The 18,933-nt window shown below is 51.2% G+C and overlaps 1 protein-coding gene across 1 annotated transcript in view; it reads right to left on the bottom strand.

The window, feature by feature from the left end:
* Positions 1–18,933, bottom strand: part of PTPN4 (protein tyrosine phosphatase non-receptor type 4) — a 130,520-nt gene that overhangs the window by 72,087 nt on the left and 39,500 nt on the right. Inside the window, exons 2-8 of the mRNA XM_040358245.1 lie at positions 18,772–18,926; positions 14,458–14,565; positions 10,896–10,938; positions 10,731–10,809; positions 3,483–3,527; positions 2,932–2,984; positions 1,390–1,510 (exon numbers count right to left, since the gene is read on the bottom strand). Of these exons, the coding sequence (XP_040214179.1) occupies positions 1,390–1,510; positions 2,932–2,984; positions 3,483–3,527; positions 10,731–10,809; positions 10,896–10,938; positions 14,458–14,565; positions 18,772–18,909 (587 nt within the window). The 5' untranslated portion in view covers positions 18,910–18,926. The remainder of the gene's footprint in view (positions 1–1,389; positions 1,511–2,931; positions 2,985–3,482; positions 3,528–10,730; positions 10,810–10,895; positions 10,939–14,457; positions 14,566–18,771; positions 18,927–18,933) is intronic.

Raw genomic sequence — 18,933 nt, 5'->3', positions numbered from 1 at the left:
GCTTACACTCTAATGCCCCCCCCCCCCACAGTCACATCAGTCTCTATACAGAGGAGCTTACACTCTAATGTTCCCTCCCCCCACAGTCACATCAGTCTCTGTACAGAGGAGCTTACACTCTAATGCCCCCCCCCCCCACAGTCACATCAGTCTCTATACAGAGGAGCTTACACTCTAATGTTCCCTCCCCCCACAGTCACATCAGTCTCTGTACAGAGGAGCTTACACTCTAATGTCCCCTCCCCCCACAGTCACATCAGTCTCTGTACAGAGGAGCTTACACTCTAATGTCCCCTCCCCCCCCCACAGTCACATCAGTCTCTGTACCAGAGGAGCTTACACTCTAATGTCCCCTCCCCCCCAACAGTCACATCAGTCTCTGTACAGAGGAGCTTACACTCTAATGTCCCCTCCCCCCACAGTCACATCAGTCTCTGTACAGAGGAGCTTACACTCTAATGTCCCCTCCCCCCACAGTCACATCAGTCTCTGTATCAGAGGAGCTTACACTCTAATGTCCCCTCCCCCACAGTCACATCAGTCTCTGTACAGAGGAGCTTACACTCTAATGTCCCCTCCCCCACAGTCACATCAGTCTCTGTACCAGAGGAGCTTACACTCTAATGTCCCCCCCCCCCCCCCACAGTCACATCAGTCTCTGTACAGAGGAGCTTACACTCTAATGTCCCCTCCCCCACAGTCACATCAGTCTCTGTACAGAGGAGCTTACACTCTAATGTCCCCTCCCCCACAGTCACATCAGTCTCTGTAACAGAGGAGCTTACACTCTAATGTCCCCTCCCCCCCAACAGTCACATCAGTCTCTGTACAGAGGAGCTTACACTCTAATGTCCCCTCCCCCCCCACAGTCACATCAGTCTCTGTATCAGAGGAGCTTACACTCTAATGTCCCCTCCCCCACAGTCACATCAGTCTCTGTACAGAGGAGCTTACACTCTAATGTCCCCTCCCCCCCCACAGTCACATCAGTCTCTGTATCAGAGGAGCTTACACTCTAATGTCCCCTCCCCCACAGTCACATCAGTCTCTGTACAGAGGAGCTTACACTCTAATGTCCCCTCCCCCCCCCCACAGTCACATCAGTCTCTGTACAGAGGAGCTTACACTCTAATGTCCCCTCCCCCACAGTCACATCAGTCTCTGTACAGAGGAGCTTACACTCTAATGTCCCCCCCCCCCCACAGTCACATCAGTCTCTGTACAGAGGAGCTTACACTCTAATGTCCCCCCCCCCCCCAAAGGACACAAAGTGGAACTTTGCTTTCAAAGTGCATCATCCACTGAGCAGGAAGCAGAGTAATGTTTATGTAATGTGGAAATGTCTTCCCCTTATAGCAGCGCCCTCATCCTGCGATGGCGTCTTCCTACCTGTGCTGCTGATGCAGTTTAGCGATCTCCTTCTCGAAGTCCAGAGGTTGGCTGGGGATAAAAGAGAAATCGGCGAGGTACCCGGGGAGGTGATCCGAGTGGCTGTAATCTCCCAGTTCAGCTTAAAGACCGAAAAAAAAAGGTACAGATTAATATTTCACAAATCATTTCATCTGGAACTTTTTAAAGTGACACTAAAGGTTCACGTTTAGACCCCTTTCACACCGGGGCGCTTTGCAGGCGCTATTAACCACTTAACCCCCGGACCATATTGCTGGTCAAAGACCAGGCCACTTTTTGCGATTCGGCACTGCGTCGCTTTAACAGACAATTGCGCGGACGTATTCTTCTACATATTTTTGGTAAAAAAATAAAAATAAATCACAATAAGCGTTTATCGATTGGTTTGCGCAAAATTTATAGCGTTTACAAAATAGGGGATAGTTTTATTGCATTTTTATTAATTTTTTTTTTTATTACTACTAATGGCGGCGATCAGCGATTTTTTTCGTGACTGCGACATTATGGCGGACACATCGGACAATTTTGACACATTTTTGGGACCGTTGTCATTTTCACAGCAAAAAATGCATTAAAAATGCACCGCTTACTGTGAAAATTGCAGTTTGGGAGTTAACCACTAGGGGGCGCTGATAGTGTGACCTCATCAGTGTTTCTAACTGTAGGGGGCGGGGCTAAACGTGTGACGTCATTGATCGTGTTTCCCTATATCAGGCAACACACGATCGATGACGGCGCCACAGTGAAGAACGGGGAAGCTGTGTTTACACACACCTCTCCCCGTTCTACAGCTTCGGGGACCGATCGCGGGACTCCAGCGGCGATCGGGTCCGTGGGTCCCGCGGCCGCGGAGCTTCGGATCGGGTCGCGCGCCTGCGACCCACGGCTGGGCACTTAAAGAGGACGTACCTGTACGTGCTTGTGCCCAGCCGTGCCATTCTGCCGACGTATATCTGCAGGAGGCGGTCCTTAAGTGGTTAAAGGGATGCTGCAGTATGGAGGGGACTATATGAGTGTCTTTTTTGTATGACCCCCAAATTCCTCCCTTTAAGGGGTTGTAAAGTTTCATGTTTTTTCACCCCCCCCCCCCTCCCGTTTAAATACCTAAGCCACGAAGCTCCGTGGGCTCGTTCCCGCGATGGTTTCCCCCTGCTTGAGCCGGCTCGTCATTGGAGATAGCAGCGCAGCCATTGGCTCGTGCGGCTGTCAATCACATCCGATGACGTGGCGCGCCGGGGGGGGGGGGGGCGGTGCTGAGTGATAGCCGCCGGCTGTATCACAGGAGCGCGCCCGCAAGCTAACCCCCTTGGGAGAGAGCTTCCATGAAGGGGGTTAGCGCTTGCAGGGAAAAGCCGAGACAGCCGCCGAGGGACCCCAGAAGAGGAGGATCGGGGGCCACTCTGTGCATGTTTGTTATTTTGTAAAAAAAATTAAACCAAAGCCATAAAATCCCTTTAATGAAAATGGCGGTTGATGGCACAGATGTGAAATCACATGACACATTCTGGTATTGAAGCTTACATTGAACTGCGTAAGAAGCCAGCAGGGTGGCGGTGCTGTACGGACAGGGCAACCTGAAAGATAAAAAAGGAGGACAAAGTGAGAGAAGAGCCGAGGAAACCCCAAAACCTGCTGATGAAGAGAGAAAAACTGATGCAGAATCTCCATTCATAGGGGGGGGAATTCTGGGAGAAAATGCTGTGAAAACCTGCGGGGGGAGGGGATCTGAAATGTTCAGGGGGGGGGGGGGGGATCTGAAATGTTCAGGGGGGGGGGGGGGGGGGGGGATCTGAAATGTTCAGGGGGGGGATCTGAAATGTTCAGGGGGGGGGGTTCTGAAATGTTCAGGGGGGGGGGGATCTGAAATGTTCAGGGGGGGGGATCTGAAATGTTCAGGGGGGGGGGGGATCTGAAATGTTCAGGGGGGGGATCTGAAATGTTCAGGGGGGGGGGTTCTGAAATGTTCAGGGGGGGGGGGGATCTGAAATGTTCAGGGGGGGGGGATCTGAAATGTTCAGGGGGGGGGGGATCTGCTTTAATAAACATTTGAGGGAATATTTAATGTGAATTACCTCCCGGTGAGAACGTCCTGTTTAATCTGAAGAAAATAAAGGTACCTAAAAAGAAAGAAAGAGAGACAGACGATGAGGACATAAAAAAATAACATCTGCTGGCAGGATCAACATGTAATACAATTATGTTAAGGGGGTTGGGGTTTTTATTTTTTTTCATATACTGCATTGTTACCATAGTTACACTGTACTGCTCCGGGGAGGTGGTCTGGATTTTAATTAATTTTTACACTGTGATGGTCACTGTAATCATTTTTACTTTGTGAATGGCATCCATTTATGTACCATTGAGTATTACTGTGATAGCAGCGATTGGTCACAGTTATCACATGGTACAGGGTCCGCTGTGATTGGCAACTGTATTATGTGATCACTGTGACCAACCAACACAGTGATCACAATAATACACAATAAATGTCTATGAAAGAAAGCCAGTGTGTACCACCGACATATGAATGCTGCGATTGGCTCCTGTACCATGTGATCACTGTGACCAACCACAGAGATCACAACAGTACACAATGAATGACTATGAAAGAAAGCCATTGTGTACCACCGACATATGAATGCTGCGATTGGCCCCTGTACCATGTGATTGCTGCGATTGGCCCTGTACCATGTAATCACTGTGACCAACCACAGAGATTACAATAGTACACAATGAATTTGGCTATGAAAGAAAGCCATTGTGTACAACTATTATGTGATCACTGCGATTGGCCCCTGTACCATGTGATCACTGTGACCAACCACAGAGATCACAATAGTACACAATGAATGCATATGAATGAAAGCCATTGTGTACAACTGTCATGTGATCGCTGCGATTGGCCGTGTACCATGCAATCACTGTGACCAACCACAGAGATCACAACAGTACACAATGAATGACTATGAAAGAAAGCCATTGTGTACCACCGACATATGAATGCTGTGATTGGCCCCTGTACCATGTGATCACTGTGATGGGCCCTGAACCATGTGATCACTGTGGCCAACCACAGAGGTCACAATAGTACACCATGAATGTATATGGACGAAAGCCATTGTGTACAACTTTCAAGTGATCGCTGCGATTGGCCCTGTACCATGTGATCACTGTGACCAACCACAGAGATCACAACAGTACACAATGAATGGCTATGAAAGAAAGCCATTTTGTACCACCGACATATGAATGCTGTGATTGGCCCCTGTACCATGTGATCACTGTGATGGGCCCTGAACCATGTGATCACTGTGGCCAACCACAGAGGTCACAATAGTACACCATGAATGTATATGGACGAAAGCCATTGTGTACAACTTTCAAGTGATCGCTGCGATTGGCCCTGTACCATGTGATCACTGTGACCAACCACAGAGATCACAACAGTACACAATGAATGGCTATGAAAGAAAGCCATTTTGTACCACCGACATATGAATGCTGTGATTGGCCCCTGTACCATGTGATCACTGTGATGGGCCCTGAACCATGTGATCACTGTGGCCAACCACAGAGGTCACAATAGTACACCATGAATGTATATGGACGAAAGCCATTGTGTACAACTTTCAAGTGATCGCTGCGATTGGCCCTGTACCATGTGATCACTGTGACCAACCACAGAGATCACAACAGTACACAATGAATGGCTATGAAAGAAAGCCATTTTGTACCACCGACATATGAATGCTGTGATTGGCCCCTGTACCATGTGATCACTGTGATGGGCCCTGAACCATGTGATCACTGTGGCCAACCACAGAGGTCACAATAGTACACCATGAATGTATATGGACGAAAGCCATTGTGTACAACTTTCAAGTGATCGCTGCGATTGGCCCTGTACCATGTGATCACTGTGACCAACCACAGAGATCACAACAGTACACAATGAATGGCTATGAAAGAAAGCCATTTTGTACCACCGACATATGAATGCTGTGATTGGCCCCTGTACCATGTGATCACTGTGATGGGCCCTGTACCATGTGATCACTGTGACCAACCACAGAGATCACAATAGTACACAATGAATGGTTAGGAATGAAAGCCATTGTGTACAACTGACTAGTGATCGCTATGATTCGTCACAGCGATCACATGGTGCCGGTACAACAAATGTCACAGAATCATGCCACTGTGCGGCACCTAGGGAGGTCATTATCCCCGCCTGGGATAACAGTGTTCCCGCCCACCCGTTATTTTGTAATAGGCTGGGTGGGAGGCGGTTAATTATGGAAATAAGATGGCTACCATGTTCATGTAACAAGTTCCCAGTTCCATATTGTTTTCTGCAGCATATTTCCCGCCAAAAATCTATCTGCTTTACACTCTCTGACCCTCATTTCCTCTACTAGGTCTGCAGTCTCTGACAGTCCTCTTAAGCATTATTTATATATATATTGAACATTATGTGGGGCCCTTTGGTGATGTCAGGGGCCACATTTTTTATTTTTTTTGGCACCCGAGTCAGGGGCCACACTTGAGGCCATCTAAGTCGACACCTCCTGGCATTTTAAAGTGTTTTATTAAATATTCTACAGGAAGTGTTTGCAGAGTGTCCCCGCCCCCCCCGGAGGATAAAATGATGGCGGACCCAGGATTCTGGGTGTCGCCCCCCCCCCGTTCCCATCTCAGAAGACATTCCGTATCCTTGTCTGTTCCCGGCTACAAGGAGAAGACATAAAAGCTGCTGCTAAGACCCGCCCCGCCGGGCCAATGAAATCTGCAATACGCCAGACACAAATGAGAATCTCCGGCGCTGTGACATACATGAAGCGCTACAGACGATCCTCCCCGCGAGACGCCGCGATCGCTCGCCACAAGACCTTGGGGAAGACGAAACGTATTCATCCTGTAACCAGGAAACTGGCGGCGGCCCAAGAAGAGCCAACAAAGCCGGCGGTTGTTTTATTATCCACCCGCCACACATTACACCCATCTATCCTTGTAAAAGGTGACAGAGATAAATGGAGATGGGGGGAGGGGGGGTAGATTGAGAAGAACATCTGTTTTTGATGGCTGGGAAATACAGATCCGGAATTTGGCTTTGCAGATTTAATTAACGAACCAACTGACATTTTTAATCCTTCGCAATGTCCAGGACGCTTCTAAAGGTCAATATACGGGACATTCTTCTCACTGATCACCAATGTAAGGGACATTCTTCTCACTGACCACCAATGTAAGGGACATTCTTCTCACTGATCACCAATGTAAGGAACATTCTTCTCACTGATCACCAATGTAAGGAACATTCTTCTCACTGATCACCAATGTAAGGGACATTCTTCTCACTGATCACCAATGTAAGGGACATTCTTCCCACTGATCACCAATGTAAGGAACATTCTTCTCACTGATCACCAATGTAAGGGACATTCTTCTCACTGATCACCAATGTAAGGGACATTCTTCTCACTGACCACCAATGTAAGGGACATTCTTCTCACTGACCACCAATGTAAGGGACATTCTTCCCACTGATCACCAATGTAAGGGACATTCTTCTCACTGATCACCAATGTAAGGGACATTCTTCCCACTGATCACCAATGTAAGGAACATTCTTCTCACTGATCACCAATGTAAGGGACATTCTTCTCACTGATCACCAATGTAAGGGACATTCTTCCCACTGATCACCAATGTAAGGAACATTCTTCCCACTGATCACCAATGTAAGGATCATTCTTCTCACTGATCACCAATGTAAGGAACATTCTTCTCACTGATCACCAATGTAAGGAACATTCTTCTCACTGATCACCAATGTAAGGAACATTCTTCTCACTGATCACCAATGTAAGGGACATTCTTCCCACTGATCACCAATGTAAGGAACATTCTTCTCACTGATCACCAATGTAAGGAACATTCTTCTCACTGATCACCAATGTAAGGAACATTCTTCTCACTGATCACCAATGTAAGGAACATTCTTCTCACTGATCACCAATGTAAGGAACATTCTTCTCACTGATCACCAATGTAAGGAACATTCTTCTCACTGATCACCAATGTAAGGGACATTCTTCCCACTGATCACCAATGTAAGGGACATTCTTCTCACTGATCACCAATGTAAGGAACATTCTTCTCACTGATCACCAATGTAAGGGACATTCTTCCCACTGATCACCAATGTAAGGGACATTCTTCCCACTGATCACCAATGTAAGGAACATTCTTCTCACTGATCACCAATGTAAGGAACATTCTTCCCACTGATCACCAATGTAAGGGACATTCTTCTCACTGATCACCAATGTAAGGAGCATTCTTCCCACTGATCACCAATGTAAGGAACATTCTTCTCACTGATCACCAATGTAAGGAACATTCTTCTCACTGATCACCAATGTAAGGAACATTCTTCTCACTGATCACCAATGTAAGGAGCATTCTTCCCACTGATCACCAATGTAAGGGACATTCTTCCCACTGATCACCAATGTAAGGGACATTCTTCTCACTGATCACCAATGTAAGGGACATTCTTCTCACTGATCACCAATGTAAGGGACATTCTTCTCACTGATCACCAATGTAAGGGACATTCTTCCCACTGATCACCAATGTAAGGAACATTCTTCTCACTGATCACCAATGTAAGGGACATTCTTCCCACTGATCACCAATGTAAGGGACATTCTTCTCACTGATCACCAATGTAAGGGACATTCTTCCCACTGATCACCAATGTAAGGAACATTCTTCTCACTGATCACCAATGTAAGGGACATTCTTCCCACTGATCACCAATGTAAGGGACATTCTTCCCACTGATCACCAATGTAAGGAACATTCTTCTCACTGATCACCAATGTAAGGGACATTCTTCTCACTGATCACCAATGTAAGGGACATTCTTCTCACTGATCACCAATGTAAGGGACATTCTTCCCACTGATCACCAATGTAAGGGACATTCTTCTCACTGATCACCAATGTAAGGGACATTCTTCTCACTGATCACCAATGTAAGGGACATTCTTCCCACTGATCACCAATGTAAGGAACATTCTTCTCACTGATCACCAATGTAAGGGACATTCTTCTCACTGATCACCAATGTAAGGGACATTCTTCCCACTGATCACCAATGTAAGGGACATTCTTCTCACTGATCACCAATGTAAGGAACATTCTCTCACTGATCACCAATGTAAGGGACATTCTTCCCACTGATCACCAATGTAAGGGACATTCTTCTCACTGATCACCAATGTAAGGAACATTCTTCTCACTGATCACCAATGTAAGGAACATTCTTCCCACTGATCACCAATGTAAGGAACATTCTTCCCACTGATCACCAATGTAAGGGACATTCTTCTCACTGATCACCAATGTAAGGGACATTCTTCTCACTGACCACCAATGTAAGGAACATTCTTCCCAGGCGATTCTCTAGACCAGAGGCCTCCAGCCCCCGGGCCGCGGCCCACTACCAGGCCGTTGTGTCTCTGCAGTCGGGCAGCGGATGCTACAGGCGGCATGAGAGAGCAGGGCGGGTTAGAGAATTAAAAGCATCAGAGGCAGGCGGGTGGGTGGGTGAGGGAGCCCGGGGGATCACAGGAGTGGGCAGGTGAGAGAGCCCGGGGATCAGAATGTGGATGAGAGAAGCCACCCACTACTCTGCGCCCGCCCCACATCACAGCGCTGGTGTCGGAGGTATGGCGGAGGCAAAGAGATGACATCATCTCTCTGCGTCCACCTAGCATAACAGCTCTTCCGTCCTCAAAGCACTGGTGTCGGAGGTACGGCGCTCTCCAGTCTCCTGCCCTTATTCAAGAACGACCACTGCAGGCACGGTGTCAAGTGGCATTCATCTGGTGGCAGGCAGCGTGGCAAGTGGCATTCCTCATCTGGTGGCAGGCAGCGAGGCAATCCTCATCTGGTGGCAAGTGGCATTCATCTGGTGGAAGGCAGCGTGGCAAGTGGCATTCCTCATCGGGTGGCAGGCAGCATGGCAAGTAACATCCCTCATCTGGCGGCAGGCAGCGTGGCAATCCTCATCTGGTGGCGGGCGACGTGGCATTTATCTGGTGGCAGGCAGGGTGGCAAGTGGCATTCCTCATCTGGTGGCAGGCAGCGAGGCAATCCTCATCTGGTGGCAAGCGACGTGGCAAGTGGCATTCATCTGGTGGCAGGCAGTGTGTCAAGTGGCATTCATCTGGTGGCAGGCAGCGTGGCAAGTAACATCCCTCATCTGGCGGCAGGCAGCGTGGCAATCCTCATCTGGTGGCAAGCGACATTCATCTGGTGGCGGCAGGCAGCGTGGCAATCCTCATCTGGTGGCGGGCGACGTGGCATTTATCTGGTGGCAGGCAGCGTGGCAAGTGGCATTCCTCATCTGGTGGCAGGCAGCGAGGCAATCCTCATCTGGTGGCAAGCGACGTGGCAAGTGGCATTCATCTGGTGGCAGGCAGTGTGTCAAGTGGCATTCATCTGGTGGCAGGCAGCGTGGCAAGTAACATCCCTCATCTGGCGGCAGGCAGCGTGGCAATCCTCATCTGGTGGCAAGCGACATTCATCTGGTGGAGGGCGACGTGGCAAGTGGCATTCATCTGGTGGCAGGCAGCGTGGCAAGTGACATTCCTCATCTGGTGGCAGGCAGCAAGGCAATCCTCATCTGGTGGCAAGCGACGTGACAAGTGGCATTCGTCATCTGGTGGCAGAGGACATGGCAAGTGGCATTCATCTGGTGGCAGGCAACGTGGCAAGAGTCATTCCTCATCTGGTGGCAGGCAGCGTGGCAAGTGACAAGCTGCTTATAATGGCAGGTGACGTGGCAAGTGACACGCTCGGGGCTCCCACTGATTCTGCATTCATTTTATATCACAAAGTAGTAACAGAAATAATGCGTTTCAATTATCCTGACACCATAACAACCATGCTGTCGTAATGATTGAAGTGTCAACACCAGCTATTGCTCCGATAAACGTGCCCGTGAAAAATCGCTTACCCCTCATGCACGCCCCCAACCCAATCCCCCCCGTGCCTTGAGACAATATTCGTCTACACAGCCGGTCCCCGGTGCCAAAAAAGGTTGGGGAGCGCTGCTCTAGACCAGAATTCATTATTGTAGGACACATGATTTTCATAGGAAGGGAGACACCGCTGAGCCAATTCTTCAAAATGCGATAAAATCAGCACAAAACTGGAGCTGCTACCCCCCCCCCCCCCCACCCACAAGGTCCAAAGGACATCACTTGAATTCACACATCTGGTTGATTTTAGAGAGTGCCCCCTACCTGGTGTATTCCTCCTGCAGTTTGCTGGAGTCGGAGACAAAGAACTTCACCCTGAAATGCAGACTGTGCGGAGACCCCCCTAAAAAAGAGACAAGGTCTGGAAATGAGGTGGAAATCCATCGATTAAACACACAGAGAACAAGGCTCACGCGTTTCGTCACTCACTTTTCAGCTGCTTTCTGATTAGCTTGCTTGGGTCCAGCCACTTCTGGATAGAGAAAAAAAAAAAAGCTGGTGAGAATGAAATCCTGGAGTACCGACTGCTTGGAAATTACCTCTCCTGCTCGCTGATCGTTAACTATACCTTCCCTTTAAGGTCTCATTGACACTAGCGGTTGGGGCATGATAAAACCAAGGGGTGGAGCTGCGTTTTTACTGTCCCTCAACTGCTCCCCCCTTTAGCTAGAAAGGCAGAAATGATACCCCCTGTCACTTTCGGCAGGCATTACCCAACATAACCTCGTCCAAACCACCATGACCTTATACCTTGACTGACAGGCCAGGAGACTCCTGATCCATCCGACCCACTATGACCTTATACCATGACCTCATATCTTGACTGACAGGCCAGGAGACTTCTGGTCCCTCCGACCCACCATGACCTCATACCTTGACTGACAGGCCAGGAGACTCCTGATCCATCCGACCCACCATGACCTCATATCTTGACTGACAGGCCAGGAGACTCCTGATCCATCCGACCCACCATGACCTCATACCATGACTGAAAGGCCAGGAGACTCCTGGTCCCTCCGACCCACCATGACCTCATACCATGACTGACAGGCCAGGAGACTCCTGGTCCCTCTGACCCATCATGACCTCATACCTTGACTGACAGGCAGGAGACGCCTTGATTGTTTCACCCACTATGACATCATACTATGACTGACAGGTCAGGAGACTCCTGCTTAGTCTGAACCACCATGACCTCAAAATGTGGCTGATGGATCAGATAGAGCAGGAGTCTACTGGCCTACCATTACCCCATACCTTGACTGACAGGCAGGAGATGCCTGGATTGTTTGACCCATCATGACATCAAACTATGACCGAAAGGTCAAGAGACTTTGGTCCATCAGACCCACTATGTCCTCATACCTTGACTGGCAGGCCAGGAGACTCCTGCTCTGTCTGCCCCATCATGACCTCATACCTTGACTGACAGGCCAGGAGACTTCTGGTCCCTCTGACCCATTATGACCTCATACCATTAATGACAGGCTAGTAGACTCCTGGTCCGTCTGACCCACCTTGACCTCATACCTTGACTGACGGGCCAGGAGACACCAGCTCTGTCTGATCCACCATTTCCCCCCCATCCCCTGACTGACAGGCAGAAGACGCCTGGTTTGTTTGACCCACCTCGACATCATACTATGACTGACAGGTCAGGAGACTCCTGCATAGTCTGACCCACCGTGACCACATTTCTTGACTGACAGGCCAGCAGACTCCTGGTCCATCAGACCCATCATGACCTCATACCTTGACTGACAGGCCAGGAGACTCCTGCTCTGTCTGACCCACCATTTCCCCATAGTTTGACTGACATGCCAAAAAAATCCTGGTTTGTCTGACCCACCATAACATCATACTATGACTGACAGGCCAGGAGACTCCTGGTCACTCAGACCAACCATTTCCCCATACCTTGGCTTTTTAGGCCAGGAAACTCCTGGTTTGTAGACCCACCATGACATCAAACTATGACTGACAGGCCAGGAGACTCCTGCTCTGTCTGACCCACCATGACCTTAAAATGTGACTGACAGGTCAGGAGACTCCTGGTCCATCAGACCCACCATGTCCTCATACCTTGACTAGCAGGCCAGGAGACTCCTGCTCTGTCTGCCCCTCCATGACCTTATACCGTGACTGGCAGGCCAGCAACGATACAGCAGTGCCAAAAAACAGTAAAAAGAAGTGACAACGACACTTCATTGATCTCTTCCCACAATGCCTGGGCATAGCTGCATTCTTCTGCCTCCAGCGATCACGTCACACATATTTATGGGATAATTTACACTATAATAATGTAAGTTTGAAGAAATTACGGAGTTTTTACTGAGGAAAAGTAATGGAGAGGTTTTGAAACTAGGGTTGTCCCGATACCGATACTAGTATCGGGACCGATACTGAGCATTTGCGTGAGTACTTGTACTCGCGCAAATGCTCCCGATGCTTCACCGATACTTTTTTTTTCCAGAGAGCGGGTGGAGAGGGGGCGGAGAGCGGGTCGAGAGGGGGCGGAGAGCGCTGCTGCCGCTGTCTAGTCCCCAAAGAGAAAGCCAAGCCCACCTCCGCCACCTAGTTGATCAGCGTGGGGAACATTACAGCTTTCATTTGAATAGCTGTGTGTTCCCCGCCGCGCCTCGTCATATATAGCCCCTCCCCCTTGTCCGGGCACTTTGACAGACACACAGCTATTAAAATGAAAGCTGTAATGTTCCCCGCGCTGATCAACTAGGCGGCGGCAAGGGGGGGGGGTTAGTTTTCTCTTTGGGGACAAGGCTGCATTTGGGAACAAGGCTGCATTTGGGGACACGGCTGCATTTGGGGACACGGCTGCATTTGGGGACACGGCTGCATTTGGGGACACGGCTGCATTTGGGGACACGGCTGCATTTGTGGATAAGGCTGCATTTGGGGACAAGGCTGCATTTGTGGATAAGGCTGCATTTGATCAGCGTGGGGAACATAACAGCTTTCATTTGAATAGCTGTGTGTTCCCCGCTGCGCCTCGTCATATAAAGCCCCTCCCCCTTGTCCAGGCACTTTGATAGACAGATCACCCATCCCAGGATTGGATGGGTGATCTGTCTATCAAAGTGCCCAGACAAGGGGGAGGGGCTATATAAGATGAGGAGCATTGGGGAACACACAGCTATTAAAATGAAAGCTGTAATGTTCCCCACGCTGATCAACTAGGTGTCAGGGGGGGGGCTTGGCTTTCTCTTTGGGGACAAGGCTGCATTTGGGGGGACAAGGCTGCATTTGAGGGGGACAAGGCTGCATTTGGGGACATGGCTGCATTTGGGGACAAGGCTGCATTTGGGGACTAATGGTTGCATTTGGGGACACATTTAAAAAAAAAGTATCGGAATCGGCGAGTACATGAAAAAAAGTATTCGGTACTCGTACTCGGTCCTAAAAAAGTGGTATCGGCACAACCCTATTTGAAACCATCCCACAGTTCACCTTCAAAACAAAAAAAAACATAAATGCCAAAATCAGTCTTCCATATAACATGCCCCGGCAAAGATGACAATCGGATACTTGCCTCTCCTGCTGCCCACCCTGCTGAACAGATGCAGATCCTGTAGAACCCAACACTGAGAGAATGCAGGATTTCCTGGCCACCGCAGTGACTTACACCTACCCGTTACAAGACGCAGTGATGAGGTAGGGCCCCGGAGGAAGAGATCACAGAATGTACCAGAAAATGGACACTCCCGGAAGTGGCAGATTCGGCAATCTTCATTCTCTTTACTGCTGCAGAGACTGGCAGGGCGGGCAGCAGGAGAGGCAAACATCCCAGGTCTTAAATGTGCCCCCTAACCCTAAGGGGGGGCACATTATTTGAAAGAATGATTTTAGAGGCACAGCAACTTAAAGGTCTTCCCTTTGTTATTTTGTTTTGGGAGGGAGGTCCACAAAAGACTTACAGGCCCCCCCATTTATCAACGTCTTGTATTTTGATTATAGGAGAGTGAAAAGGACTCACGGGGTTCTCCGGGGAAACGTCAGCCAACTGCAATCCAAAATAGTCCCTCTCGGTGAGATCGAGAAACTTGAAGACCAAATCTAGCAGAGCTTGGCCATCCTCATGTTTCTGAAAGACACAAAAGCAATGCTGAGGTTAGAACACGCCGGCTGCACCTCCAGAGCGGATCCATCACCGGAGAAATACAGGCGCATCTCAAAAAATCGCAATATCTTCAAAAAGTGAATTTATTTCAGTAATTCAATTCAAAAAGTGAAACTCATATTTTATATATAGGATTCCTTACACACAGAGTGAGAGATTTCCATCATTTCTTTTAATTTTGACGATTATGGCTTACAGCGAGTGACACCCCAAAATTCTGCAACTCAGAAAATGAGACTATGGTGAAAAAGTTGAATATCGTAGACTCGCGGCGTCGCACGATCAGCTAATAGATTTAAAACGCCTGTAAAGGTTTCTTGAGCCTTTATATCAAGGATCTCCAAACTAAGGATCTCCAGCTGTTGCGTAACTTACTACATGTCGCATAGGGCAGAGGTCGTCAGGTGTCCCGTAAGGCCGCTCTGTCGTGTACGGGGCCCGGCGGCCGCTCTGTGTCGTGTACAGGGCCCGGCGGGCGCTCCGTGTCGTGTACGGGGCCCGGCGGGCGCTCCGTCTCGTGTACGGGGCCCGCCGGCCGCTCTGTCTCGTGTACGGGGCCCGCCGGCCGCTCTGTCTCGTGTACGGGGCCCGCCGGCCGCTCTGTCTCGTGTACGGGGCCCGCCGGCCGCTCTGTCTCGTGTACGGGGCCCGCCGGCCGCTCTGTCTCGTGTACGGGGCCCGCCGGCCGCTCTGTCTCGTGTACGGGGCCTGCCGATCTGTCTCATGTACGGGGCCTGCCGGTCGCTCTGCGTAGGGTACGGGGCCCGCCGGCGGTCGATCTGTGCTGTGTACGGGGCCCGGCGGGCGCTCTGTGTCGTGTACGGGGCCCGGCGGGCGCTCTGTGTTGTGTACGGGGCCCGGTGGGCGCTCCGTGTCGTGTACGGGGCCCGGCAGTCGCTCTGCGTCGTGTACGGGGCCCGGCGGCCGCTCTGCGTCGTGTACGGGGCCCGGCGGTCGCTCTGCGTAGTGTACGGGGCCCGGCGGCCGCTCTGTGTCGTGTACGGGGCCCACGGAGTCCGCTCTGCGTAGTGTACGGGGCCCGGCGGCCGCTCTGTGTCGTGTACGGGGCCCGGAGGCCGCTCTGTGCCGTGTACGGGGCCCGGCGGCCGCTCTGTGCCGTGTACGAGGACCGGCGGCCGCTCTGTGTCGTGTACAGGGCCCACGGAGTCTGCTCTGTGTCGTGTACGGGGCCCGGCGGCCGCTCTGCGTAGTGTACGGGGCCCGGCGGCCACTCGTAGGTATCAGTAGATTCTTGCCGCTCTCTCTTGTACCGGTGCCGCTCGCCCGAGCGAGTTCCGTCTTATAAATAGGCCGTGTTTATGGACAGAGTTCAGTTCCGCCCACCGGGAGAGTTTCAATAACAAGAATCGTTATAGCGGAGTTAATTTGGGACTTCTAGGAAGCAGAGGGCGGGGGGGGGGGGTTGTTCCTTTAAGTCACCCCCCCCGGATTGTCTGTGGAACCCCCCCCCCCCCCCCCTCGGGACGTGTACAGAGAATTGGTTGGGAGTATCGGTTACGCGGTCCCCGGAGACACATATTTTAGGAGATCAGCAGAAGGTCAGGGACTGTTTTAGTCTGCGGTCACATTCTCAGAGACGGCCCCCCCCCCCCTACAGACCTCTTCCATGGGGGGGGCACTTCTCTGTGTACGAGGGATGGAAGCTTTCTCTTCTGTCACGGTTTTCACATGACAGGTTGCTGGGAGGAGAGGCGGCGGATCTGCGCTGAGAGTGTTGCAACAGCCAAGTACGCGGCTCGTCCCTCTAGAGAACGCCGCCGCCGAATCGCTCTAAATAACAGATGTGCGCAGACTTGGAAAACGTGTGATCTTCGCCTGAGCTGCCGCGAAGCCTTGGCGCGCCTCGCTTCACCCGCTGCTTTATAAAAAAAGTCCAGGCTTCCTGGAACCTTCCAGCAGCTTCTTATGCAAAGAAGACAAGAGCTCAGCGCAAGGTGACCGAACACGGGGGCCAATCATCGGTTAGATCTCGGGTGACCGAACAAGGGGGCCAATCATCGGTTCGATCCTAGGTGACCAAACTCAGGGGCCAATCATCGGTTAGATCCCGGGGCCAATAATTGGTTTGATCCTGGGGTGACTGTACAAGGGGGCCAATCATCGGTTAGATCCTGAGTGACCGAACATGGGGGGGCCCAATCATTGGTTAGATCTCTGGGCCAATTATTGGTTTGATCGTGGGGGAGCCGAACACGGGGGCCAATCATCGGTTAGATCCCGGGTGGCCGAACAGGGGGGGCAATCATTAGTTAGATCCCGGGGCCAATCATTGGTTAGATCCCAGATGACAGAAAACGGGGGGGGGGGGGCAATCATCGGTTAGATCCCGAGTGGCCGAACACAGGGCCAATCATCAGTTAAATCCCGGGTGACCAAACATGGGGGGGCAATCATTGATTAAATCCCGGGTGACCAAACACAGGGGCCAAGGGACACAAGGGGGGGGGGGAGCAATCATCGGTTAGGTCCCGAGTGACCGAACACGAAGGGCCAATCATCGATTAGATCCCGAGTGACTGAACGCGAGGGGGGGGAGGGGCCAATCATCGGTTAGGTCCCGAGTGACCGAACACGGGGGGCCAATCATCGGTTAGATCCCGAGTGACTGAACACGAGGGGCCAGTCATCGGTTAGGTCCCGAGTGACCGAACACGGGGGGCTAATCATCAGTTAGATCCCGAGTGACCGAACACGGGGGGCCAATCATCGGTTAGATCCCGAGTGACTGAACACGAGGGGGGGAGGGGCCAATCATCGGTTAGATCCAGAGTGACCGAACGCGCGGGGGGGGGGGATGCCAATCATCGGTTAGATCCATGCTTCCCAACCGGTGCCCCGTTACAGTCCCCGGCAGTCAGAAGCTTGCATATGAAAAGAAACTGCAATGTCAGCGATTTCCAGCAGTCTCATGTCACACGTCCCTAGTCGCTGTCTCCTGTTGCATTGTATACAGCACACGTGTCAAACCTAAATCCAGCCCACCAGGCCATTTTCTTTGCACCTCTCCTGCAGCAACCCCGTCGTTTCCACCCCAAACCTGTCTCAGCAGTCGGCAGCAGAGAGGACAGGAGAACTTCTTCTGCAGATCCTGCATATCTCCATGCATCTGCAGAGAGGCTCATCTCTGTCCCTCCCCCCACTCCTCTCCGCCTCCTTTGGTCTTAATATTCAGAAGCAGAGAAGAGGACAGATATCCTCCTACAGACCCTGCACCTCTGTGCAGCTGCAGCACTCCCCCCCCCTTGTCTCCGCCTCCCCTGATCTCAGCATTCAGCAGCAGAGAGGACGACAAAACTCCTCCTACAGATTCTGCACCTCTGTGCATCTGCAGCACTCCCTTGTCTCCGCCTCCCCTGGTCTCAGCATTAAGCAGCAGAGAGGACTACGGAACTCTTCCTACAGATCCTGTACCTCTTAGTGCAGCCACAGCACCCCCCCCCCCAAATCCCCCTCCTAGCACAAATCTTGTTCCCCACCCCCCTCCCAACAAATTACCTGAATCACCACTCCTAGCACACCTCCCTAAGTTTCCCCTCCTAGAACAATTCTTACCCCCTGCCACTCCCCAAAATCCCACCTCACATGATACCATAGTGCCCAGGGCAGCTTCCCCACCTCACATGATACCACAGTGCCCAGGGCAGCTTCCCCTCTTGCCCCCATCTAACATGATATCACTGTGTCCAGGGCAGCTTCTCCTCCTTCCCCCCCACCTCACATGATACCACAGTGCCCAGGGCAACTTCCCCTCCTGCCCCCCCACCTCACATGATACCATAGTGCCCAGGGCAGCTGCCCCCACCTCACATGATACCATAGTGCCCAGGGCAGCTTCCCCTCCTGCCCCACCCCCTTGTCCTAGCCCTGTCTTCATGCAGAGCTCCACCAGATTTTGCACTCTCCAGTTTTAGTAAACCCCCCCCCCCCCCATAGTATAGATGTGATGGTCGGGTGTGTGTGTGGCCATATCCCGTACGCCCCCCCGCCTCACACCTGACTGGCTTATGAAGACTCAGATCTGATTCCTGACAGATTCGTTGATACATAGCGAGCTGGAAAACAATCAGAGACCAGATTGATCACAGAACAGTCCATATCCTAGCAGAGGCATCATGGAGAGAGAGATTGGACGCACACGCGATTACTTACACTGACACGGAAAGCTTGCACAGTGTTATCCAGCAGAAGGATATTACACACAACCTCGGTACTCTGCCTGTCTCGGGCCTGCTCCGACGCACGTACATTGTAGGTTTTGCCAGCAGGCAATCGGAAACGTGCGCTCATTACTGTCTGCGCAAAGTCTGCAAG

This window comes from Rana temporaria, chromosome 6 (assembly GCF_905171775.1).
Source record: "Rana temporaria chromosome 6, aRanTem1.1, whole genome shotgun sequence".
Taxonomy (NCBI): Eukaryota; Metazoa; Chordata; class Amphibia; order Anura; family Ranidae; genus Rana; species Rana temporaria.
This window is presented reverse-complemented; position numbering and strand designations above follow the sequence as displayed.